This window comes from Chrysochloris asiatica, unplaced genomic scaffold (assembly GCF_000296735.1).
Source record: "Chrysochloris asiatica unplaced genomic scaffold, ChrAsi1.0 scaffold00325, whole genome shotgun sequence".
NCBI classification, from domain to species: Eukaryota; Metazoa; Chordata; class Mammalia; order Afrosoricida; family Chrysochloridae; genus Chrysochloris; species Chrysochloris asiatica.
In genome coordinates this window covers 1,978,543-1,989,826 of record NW_006408843.1, presented here as the reverse complement: position 1 = coordinate 1,989,826, position 11,284 = coordinate 1,978,543, and the positions used below count along the sequence as shown (strand labels likewise).

General features: G+C 37.4%; 1 protein-coding gene across 1 annotated transcript in view; it reads right to left on the bottom strand.

Moving 5' to 3' along the window:
- Nucleotides 1-11,284, bottom strand: part of C7 (complement component 7) — a 116,623-nt gene that overhangs the window by 83,846 nt on the left and 21,493 nt on the right. The window contains exons 4-7 of the mRNA XM_006875404.1: nt 10,696-10,771; nt 7,547-7,688; nt 3,387-3,534; nt 1,001-1,139 (exon numbers count right to left, since the gene is read on the bottom strand). Of these exons, the coding sequence (XP_006875466.1) occupies nt 1,001-1,139; nt 3,387-3,534; nt 7,547-7,688; nt 10,696-10,771 (505 nt within the window). The remainder of the gene's footprint in view (nt 1-1,000; nt 1,140-3,386; nt 3,535-7,546; nt 7,689-10,695; nt 10,772-11,284) is intronic.

Genomic DNA, 11,284 nt, shown 5'->3' with positions numbered 1-11,284 from the left:
GAGATGGATTGGCCAAGTGGCAGCATCGATGGACTCAAGCGTGGCAACAATAGTGAGGTTGACCCAGAATTGAGCAGTGTTTCATTCTGCTGTGCATAAGGTTGCTATGGGTCGGTACCGACTCAATGGCACCTAACAACAACAACAGTGCAAGTGTATGGAGACCAAAGTTTCTTATTGGTTGCCTAGAATGATCCAGAGAGAAGGGAGAAAATTGCTTAGGAGACAGTGAACTTGTGTTAAGACTGATAGAAAAATTTAGAAACAGAAAATGACTGATTAGACAACATGAGAAACGTTGTTAAAGTCACTGAATTGTACATTTGAAGACTGTTGACATGGCAAATATTTTGTTAGATATATAACTGCTGTTAGCTCAGTTTGAGCTGATTGCAACTCATGGCGTGTTACAGAGTAGAACTGCTCCATTGGGTTTTCTTGCCTGTAATCTTAACATAGGCAGATCATCAGACTTCTCGTCTATGGCATTGCTGGGTAGGGAACCATCAACCTCCAGGTCAGTAGTCACATATAAACTGCTGGCACTTCACTTTTCACACACATACAACACACTTCTCTTTTTTTTTAAACCAGATCTATGTTAGCCACATAACATTTGTATGTATGAACAATTTCAAAATTTCAAAATAAAAGCATTTTTCAGTAGGCTGACATTGTGGCAGTCCTAAGAGGATCATCATAAACAGACAATGAGTCCTGAGTTAACACCCATACAAGGAGACACACACAAAATCTGGGCCCCACAGATTACAGAGTTGAAATGAAGCATAAAGATATTTTATTAATTTTTCATCTAATTATCATCACTGCCCAGTACTCAAGTTAAAGAATACCTGTCCACATGGAACATTGGAAAAATCTGACCGCATTTTAAAGCATATGCAAGTTCTCAACAAATATTTTTAAATTAACATAATGCAAATAACTATTTCTGACAATTAATGAATCAGAAAAAAATTTGATCGATTTAATTAAGTACCTGAAATGTGTAGGAGAGGACATTTCCACTCAGTCTGTAGAAATCTTTTTTATCTCCACTAAACACCTTTCTGCATTGACCACCAAAACTTTTAGTATTGATGACTCTGTTCCTAAATTGGCCAGTAAGTGCATTGTAGCTGGTTTTTTAAAAAAATAAATAAATAAAATAAGAAAGAGAAAGGAAAGAAACAAAGACAGTTAGAAACCAGAACTAGCACTTTGTGGAAAAGACATCATTAGAAAGTTCTAGAAACTCTTGAAATACAATACAGTTAAGCACTTTATTTGAGAGAGCTCAAAGAAAGAAAGCAGCACCCTAATGCACACTATACATTATCTAACTTCTGCTTTGTATAATGTTGTTGTTGTTGTTAAGTGCCGTCGAGTCGCTTCCGACCCATAGCGACCCTGTACAGGGTTTCCGAGGGTGTAAATCTTTACGGGAGTAGAAAGCCTCATCTTTCTCCCGCGGAGCGGCTGATAGTTTCGAACCGCTGACCTTAAGGTCCGCAGTCCAATTCGTAACCACTACGCTACCAGAGCTCCTTTGTATAATAGCTAGTACTAATAGCTGGGAAAATCCAATATCCTTTCAGCCTAAGAACATATTTAGGAAGCACACAGCCCCATTGTATCTATAGCAACAAGGGATTTTGAACTGAAACTACAAATAAAACTATACAATTTAGGCTACTCTTGAGGAGCCAATGCTCCCTACAATGAATTTCAACTAATTGCTTCTTAGCATGCTGAATAGTATATTCTTAAAGTGACTTCATCCTGTTTCTCTGTTAATAAAATTTTTATTATCATTGAAAACTGACGTCTATTCAGTACTTTAAAACAGGTACTTTTAAGGCTTTGGAAACTTTATTTATTTCCCATAAATGTTATGCAGAACTCTTTTTGAAAAAACAAACAGGATTTTCCCAACTTCTCTTGGAAATGAAAGTTGCCAGATGGTTTGAGCAATCACTTTTCAATCTATTACAACACCCCATTTCCTTCTTTGTTTTCTCTCTGAATCTGCTCTCTTTAGTCTCTTCATTCTCTTCATTAATGAGAAGCCCCACATCAGTGAATCAATCCATTCTCTCGATCTCTATCTCATTCACTTTCTCTCTTTGTCCCTCTCACTTTCCCTGTTATGGAGTGAATTCTGTTCCAAAATATGTGTTGGAATCCTAACCCTTATACCAGTGAGTATAGACACAGAAGCAAACACAATGATGCCACCTGCCCGATGTCTAGGACTCCCCAGGTGGTGCTATATGATCAGCACTGGACTGCAACCACAACTTTGGCAGTTCAACTCCACTAGCAGCTCCTCAGAAGTCCTATACACGGTCCCTATTAGTTGGAACCAACTTGACGTCACTTCACAACAACAACAACACCTGGTGTGGTGCTGTAGGATAAGCGTCAGACTGTGAACCCCAAGGTCTGTGGTTCAAACCCAACAGCTGCTCATCAGAAACCCTATACAGGTTCATTATGAGTCGGGACCAACTTGCTGGCACTTAACAACAAGGAACATCACAGTTCCAGAAACTTGAGACAAGGAACTTCCCCCAGAGGCAACAGAGAGAGACTTCCCCATTACCTGGTGCCCTGAATTCAAACTTCTGGCCTCCTAAACGTGGGAAAAATGTATTTTCCTTTATTAAAGCCACCACTTGAGTTATTTGTTACAGCAGTGCCAGCAAACAAAGGCACCCCACTAATACCCAGAGTGAGCAACAGTCCAGGTTTGCCATTGACTAAGGGGTTTACCTTGATGCAGGACTTTTAGTTTCCAAACAAAGTCAGTATTAGACAACTGGTCATTCCACATCTTACCACAAATTTTTATGCATATACACCTTTGTTGTTGTTATTGTTGTTAAGTGCTGTCCAGTCTGTTCTGACTCTTTTATAGGGTTTCCAAGGAGTGGCTGGTGAGCTTGAATTGCCAACCTTGTGGTTCAAATCAACCTTATAGTCCATCGCATTAACCCACAGCACCACACCAGGACTCCATATACACTTGTTGGTGGTGGTGCTGTTAAGTGCCATCAAGTCGGTTCTGACCCATGGTGACCCTATAGAGGATTTTCAAGGAGCAGCTGGTGATCTTGAATGCTGACCTTATGGTTCAAACCAACCTTAAGGTTCAAACCAACCTTGCAGTCCAGTGCATTAACTCACAGCACCATATCAGGACTCCATATACACCTTACAACATATTAAAAAAATTGTCATGGGATGTGGCAAAGAGCTCGGAGCCAAAGAAAAGTTCTGGTTAAGAACTTGCTTTTCACTGAACAATGCCATAAAATAAAGCAAAGTAAAATCAAGGGCTGTCGTATTTCATAGTGTGTGCAGGGGGCTGCCTAGCACCTTACCCATTTCCAGTAAGTTCTACATTCGGAGGAGGTTTATCAATGTCACAGGAAGGTCTGCTTTCTGAGTCTTCACATTTGTCTTCATCAGAGCTATCTTCCTCACAGTCAGAATCCCCATTGCAAACCAAAGATTTGCTGATGCAGTGACCTGAACACAAGAAAATGAAAGCAGGAAGACGAGAACTACTAAGGGGATTAAGAAGGCTCTTTTCCCAACCCTCCACAGCTGCCCCTATAGTCTAATGTCAACTTGAGATAAATCCTCCTGGTGTCTGGGTGAGACAGCACACAGAATTGATTCTGACCTTGGCCACACACAAAATTGAAAAGAGAAGCTGAATTCAAAATTCCAGGATCTTCACCCATAATCAAGCAGTTTTTCTAAATCCTCCAAAATCGTGCAAAGCCACCTACTGGGAAGACAGATTGACCTCCTGCTCTTCAATTTTCTTTTCTTTTTTTTTTTTTTTCTTCTTTCATCTTTAACTGAGATGCCAAAGTATTACTTAACTTGGTGATATAGACTTATAAGTTTTAAGAGCGTGGGAATTGGGCCACAATGTTAAAACTCAACATTTCTGTAGCGCCTACTCTGTTGTAAGGTACTCTTTCAGGTGTCGGGAAACAAATATAAATAAGCCTGGTCTTTGTCAGACTTTTCATGGCATTTACAATCTAAAAGAAAGAATATGGAGACATAAACTACTGTAATTGAGGGTCTTGAACAATGTGATCTGCATAAACTCAGGGTACCAATGAAACTGCATGATTTAGCCCCTGTCCACTTCCTAAGCAACATCTCCAGCCTTTTCCTACTAATACCCTGTGCCTTGGAATCCCAGTGTGGCATTATAAGATATGCACTGGACTGTTAACCACAAGGTTGGCAATTCAAACTCACCACAACTTGACAATACTTAACAACAACGATGTCTATGCCTTAGTCATATAGAGCCTCTAGCATGCTTTCAGAGGACTGGTGTGGTGCCACAGGACAAGCACTCGACCATGCTGTCAGTTTGAACCACAAGGTTGTTGCTTCAAACTCACCAACCACTCCTTAGAAACCCTATTCAGGCTCATAAGAGCCGGAAACCCTATACAGCAGCGGTGGAAAACCTTTGGAGTCCTGGTGTGGCACTGCAGGCTAATGCACTGGACTACAATAAGCATGCTTTTACTTAGCTCTAGTAGAAGGGTTTTCGCCATTTGTCCATCAAGAATCAAACTAAATACTATATTTTCACATTAATCATTGCACTGGACTGCTAACAGTAAGGTTAGTGGTTCAAACCCACCAGTCACTCCTGGGAAACTCTATACATGGTCACTTAAGAGTCAGAACTGACTCACCAGCACTTAACAACAACCACCCCACAGACTAGGGTTCACGTCTTCTTGTGTCTTTTTAATATTCTATATACACAGCAATCATAGCTTATAGTCTTCCATTCTGTCATTCAATCCAACATAGCAAACAACTATAGAGCATCTACTATGTACCAGCAACCCCCGATGCAAGCATGAAAGAACTATAATCTATGTCTTCAAGGAGTTCACAATCCCAACTGTGACATCAAGGCAAGCAAATAGTCTAATCTACAGGATGATAAAAGATATATAGGAACATGATAAGTGTCACTAAGTCAGTTCCAACTCATAGTGATCCTGTATAGGGTTTCCAAGGAGCACCTGGTAAATTTGAACTGCTGACCCTGTGGTTCAAACTGACTTCACCATCCAGTGCATTACCCTACAGTACCACACCAGGACTCCTATAAGTAATAAAGAGAAGTGAAATGTTAATTAGTTATTTCTTTTGGTGTTTAAGGAAGGCTTCCTACAGGCGGCATCATCTAATTTAGCTTAGAAAGTACAGTGATTCTGTGTATTCCTTCCATCTTCTTTTGATGCTTTCTGCATCTTTCAATAATTTTCCCAGAGAATCTTTCAATAATGAAAGTCGAGTCTTGAATTTTTTCTTCAGTTCCCTCAGCTTGAGAAATGCTGAACATGTTCTTCCTTTTTGGTTTTCTGATTCCAGATCTTTGCACATTTTCTTGTAATATTTGGCTTTATCTTCTTGAGCTGATCTTTGAAATTTTCTGTTCAGCTCTTGTACTTCCTTATTTCTTCCATTTGCTTTAGCATGTCTACGCTGGAGAGCAAGTTTCAGTGTCTCTTCTGATATCCATTTTGACCTTTTCTTTCTTTTTTGTCTTCTTAATGACTGTTTGCTTTCTTCATGTATGATGTTCTTGATGTCATCCCACAACGCTTCTGGTCTTTGGTCTTTAGTGTTTAATGTATAAAATCTGTTCTTTAGTTGATCTCTAAATTTAGGTGGGATATAGTCAAGGTCTTATTTTGGCTCTCGTCGACTTGTTTTCATTTTCTTCAGCTTCATTTTGAATTTGCATATAAGTAACTGATGGTCTGTTCCACAGTCTGCCTCTAGCCTTGTTTTGACTGATGATATGGAGATTTTCCATTGTTTCTTTCCACAGATATAGTCAATTTGATTTCTATGTATTCCATCTGGTGAGGTCCATGTGTGTCTAAAGGTCTCTTATGCTGTCTAAAGAAGGTATTTGAAATGAACCAATCATTGGTTTTGCAGAATTCTATCATGTGTTCTCCAGCATCATTTCTATCACCAAGGCCATATTTTCCAACTACTGATCCTTACTCTTTGCTCCCAACCTTTGCATTCCAATCACCAGTAATAATCAATGCATCTTGATTGCATGTTTGACTGATTTCAGGTTGAAGAAGTTGGTAGAATTTTTCTATTTCATCCACACTGGCTTTAGTGTTTCGTGCGTAAATATGAATAATAGTAGTGTTAATTGGGCTTCCCTGTAGGTGCATGGGTATTATCCTATCACAGACAGCGTTATACCTCATGACTGATCTGGATATGTTCTGTTTGACAATTAATGCAACACCATTCCTCTTCAATTTGTCATTACTGGCATAGTAAACCATATGGTTGTCAGATTCAAAATGGCCAATACCAGTCCGTTTCAGCTCACGAATGCCTAAGATATCAATGTTTATGCATTCCACTTCATTTTTGACAACTTCCAATTTTCTTAGATTCATACTTCATACATTCCATGTTCCGATTTTCAATGGATGTTTACAGCTGTTTCTCTTCTTTTTGAGTTGTGCCCCATCAGCAAATGAAGGTCCCGTGGGTTTTTCTCCCATGTGCTTAATTCCATTTTCATCATCATGGTCCACTCTACTTTGATGAGGCAGGTCTTCCCCAGTCGCATTTTGAGTGCCTTCCAATGTGAGGGATTCATTTTCCGGCACTATATCTGACAGTGCTTCTCTGCTATTCATAAGGTTTTCAGTGACTAAATATTAGGAAGTAGTTCATCACTCCTTCTTCCTAGTCTGTCTTCATCTGGAAGCTCATCTGAAACCTGTCCACCATGGATGACCCTGTTGGTATTTAAAATACCAGCAGCATAGCTTTCAGAATCGCAGCAACTCACAAGCCAGCACAATACAACAAACTGACAGACAAGTGGTGGCCACGTATATTGTTGTTATGTGCCACGGAGTTGTTTCCAACTCATAGCATCCCTGTACAGGGTTTTCAAGGCTGTAAATCTTTATGGGAGCAGAAAGCCTCATCTTTCTCTCACGGAACAGCTGGTAGTTTCGAACTGCTGTCCTTGAGGTGTGCAGCCCTATTAGTAACCACTACACTACCAGAGCTTCTTTTACTAGGTGGTTATTATTGTTGTTAAGTGCCATGGAGTTGGTCCACTGAGTCAGTTCCTGGGGTTTCCAAGGAGCACTTCTCCATTATTGAAAGAAGGATAGCTGAGTGTGTGATAATATGCCAACTAAAATCCTGCTGATACTTGGGGAAAATTAGTTTATAAGCCAATATAACTTTAGTAAAATTCAACAAGTATATATTGAGCAAGTTATCAAATAGCATATGAATTTACAGTCTGTATCCTGAGACTGGACTTCATTTGTTATGCTGCAGGATAAGCACTGGACTGGGAACCACAAGGTTGGTGGCTCCAGCCCACCAACTACTGTTCCAAAACCCTACATAGGGTTGCTATGAGTTGGAACCAACTCAACACCACTTCATAACAACAACAAATCCTGAGATTGTGGGAACATATTACCTGAAAAACACCTGAAACGTTCTCCACATCCTTCTTCTGTTGGGCATCCTCTTCTTGGTTCACAGGATTGCATTTCGAAAGCACTTCCGACACAAGGTTGGCCCCCATACTGACCATAAACAGCAATTGACTGCCGGCGACTCTAAATATAAGACAGGTAGTGCTTTTAGATATTTCCAATTTCCTTTATCTAAGAGAGAAATTTAATGCAGTTGGAAAGACAATTACTGGGAAGTTGTTTGAGTGATCTACAGAAATAAAACCTCCAAAATCAATGAACTCACAAACCGATTTGTCCTTGAGTTCAGTGGCATTTGGGTGTTTATTTATAGTGAGATCCCAGCTTCATGTTTACTTTTAGAGTTGAGAACAAAAAATTAAAGGATTTGAACGTGTGATCTGAAAGAGTCAAGTTTAACTAGGTTGATGTAAGGTAAATAGATTATAATACAGAAATATTAATATTTTATTGAATGATTAAAATTTTCATCAAAGCTCTGTACCAAGAAAAGTAAATTAAATTATGCCAGAGGATAAGGCTCCTAAGAAGTATGATAGAAATTAAGTAAGAGTTAGGAAAATATTTAGAACTATGATGGAATTTGACTTGAGCTAAATTTTAAACCTTCTTCTGGAAGCAAAAACAAGGAAAAGTACTCAGAGTAGATAACGTTAATATGCAGGTCAAGATGACAAAACAGAGGCTTAAGTAGTCCAATGATTAAGCTGCATCTACAAAGAAATTTTGCCAGATAATAAAAAACACTAGACTCTGAAATGAAATATTTAAGTACACACACCAAAAAAATTAACAAAACACTGAAATAGGAAATATGTAAAAAAAAAAAAAAAAAAAAACAAGCTTCTGGAAGAAAAGTTGTATTGGAACATTGAGGAACTGGTCAGACAAAATGAGAAACTTAAAACTAAAACTCACTTAATTCTCATTTAATATGACGGCGTGTATTTAAGATTAAAACAAAAAGAGCCACCTAATCTCTTTCACCCCAAGGCAATTATAGGTGCATCTTTAAGGCCTCAGTCTGTATTCCCCTCTCCCAGACTAGTACAAATGAACTGAATCTTAGCATCAAGAGGATTTAAGCCTTGAGCAGTTCCTAAGGAGAGAGTATATATGCAAGCCAGTGTGAGATTTATTAATCCATTTTAAATTGGGCTCAAAGGGGGAGTTCCTTGAAGGAAGGGGTCCCAGTCATGAAATTTGAACTCTAAGTTGGTTTGCACCAGGCAGGAGCCTAGGTTTTTATTGTGTTTAAGCAGAAGCATCACAGAGAAATGAGTGACGAATGGAACTCAGTAGTTTCTTGATAAATGTTCAGTTTCTGTTTTTGATGGATGAAAATATCTCTCCTATGTGACTTATTCATTTGTCATTTTCTGAGATTTCAATGTCCTAACACAACTGATTGGTTTGTTTGTATGGTAATGTTTTCCCTATGTATACTGCCAGTGCCCTTGATGGCTGCCCACTCTAAGCCATTTTATTCCCACCTGTCAAATTCTCATCTCATCGTCCTTTTTCATTTTCACTTCTCTCTTTCTGCATAATACTTTTGGTTGTATCATCTAGGACTGTCTCCTTTCTATGATAACCTTCCACGGAAAAAATAACAATACGGACAACACCTTCTAGCTACTTCTAGTTAGAGTTCTTGCTTAACTTGGTTTTAAATTATCGAAATTCCTATATGTTTGTCTTTCACCTTGTTAATCATATATCTGTGTGCCTTGTAATCAGAGTTGTCATCTATTATAATTGCTAGAAGCCAAATTCTGCATTTTACTACTTATTTTGTGAATACAATCTATATTAATATTAAATAAAAGTTTGATGAAAATGATCTTTATGATAAAATTGTCTTGCGTAATGTGGTTATGCTATTTTAATAACTTAAAACGATTTTTAAACACACATTTTTATCTGAATCAAAGCACATTAAAATATTTAGCTATTAATATTTTTGTAACCTTTGAAACAAACATTATGTTTCTAAGAATTTAGGCTTTTTGCTCCCTCAAAGGTTTAGAGCCTCAAAAGCCCTATTTAGTGTCGCTATGAGTCAGAACCAACTCAAAGGCACTTAAGAACAACAAATTATAAAAATAATCAGAAAAAAGTACAGATAGTTATGTACAGAAATATTCATTAAAATTTTATTTATAATATGAGAACAATTTAAAATATCAAAAAATAGGGAAGGAGATAAATAAGTTCGACATGTAACTGTCAAAATCCATGCCATATCATAATGTTAGATTAAAGCAGTAGGATCCAAAACTATCAGCAAATAAATTTTACCTTTAGAAACTACAAATATAGAGAGGGAAAATAAGCTGAAAGAATATAATCCAAAATGCTGGTAAGTTGTTTTTTTCAAATGGTGAAATTATAAGTAGCACTTTCTTTCGTTATACTTTTCTGTATTTTCAATTAAAATTTTATATATAATAATTTTAAAACAGACATTTTTAGAAGTACTCTAAAATTTCTAGGTCAAGTCTGATATTTTATTTATACTACTTATGAGCTAAAATTTGAAAGATCAAAAAAGTTTAATTTTCCATAACTACTCACTATTTGTGAAGTAAACAGCCCATTTAAGCAGTGTTTGTTTCAAATGAAATGAAAAGTTAAATCCAGTGTGTATAAAATAGATTTCAAATTACCTATTGATTTGATTTTATGCTATTCCCAGTTATTTATTAGTTAATAAGTTAGCAAATTGATTTTAACTTTTACCTTATGTGCATTCCTAGGTGAAAGACAAGATTTAGAAAATATTTAAAGAAAAATGAGAATGCAGAAATGACTATATTTTTGTTGTTAAATGCCATCAAGTCAATTCCAACTCATAACTACCCTGTACAGGGTTTCAGAAGAGCAGCTGGTAGGTTTGAACCACCAATCCTGTGGTTTGCAGTCCAGTGCTTGTCCAACATCGCCACACCAGGACTAGATTATAATATTAATTGTTGAACAAATAATACTTTTCTCTCTTCAAAATCACTAGAATCATTTTTAAGAAACATGAAAATAGCATTTAAAATCAATGTTATTGTGACCATTTAACTTCACAAGTTAAGTCTGTATACAAATTGTCAAGTACAGAGGTCTGTTATGGTCCTACCTGAGTCTTGGTACAGCCGTTGCATTCTGACCAAGGGGCATAGGAATCCCACTGGCAGTTGACTGGAGATAAACCACTATCATAGTGTCAAATTGTTCACCATAAAACATGTAAAAATATAAGCGAGAGGGCACAGAAGGAAGAGTCAAAATAGAAGAACATAAGTCTTACTTTTTTTTTTTCCTGACAGACACTAAAAGTATTCCAACATGTGTAAAACTGTAACAAGGCCACCAATTTTTTTTAAAAAAGATTAATTAACCAGTGTTTATTAATAATGTGCCAGGCTATTTATGTATATAATGGAAATGGAAAAAAGAGATAAGTCAATGGTTATTGATGGAGGGGAAGGGACACAGATGTCTAAATAATTAATCAAAATATTATTGGTGTTAAGTGCCAGCTTATTGCAACCATGTTTCTAAGGAGTGGCAGGTGGATTTGACTACTGATTAGTTGTTGTTGTTGTTGTTAAGTGCCATCGAGTTGGTTCAGACCCATAGTGATCCTGTATAGGGTTTCCAAGAAGTGGCTGGTGAGTTTGAACTGCTGATCTTGTGGTCCAAATGACCTTGTTGTTGTTGTTGTT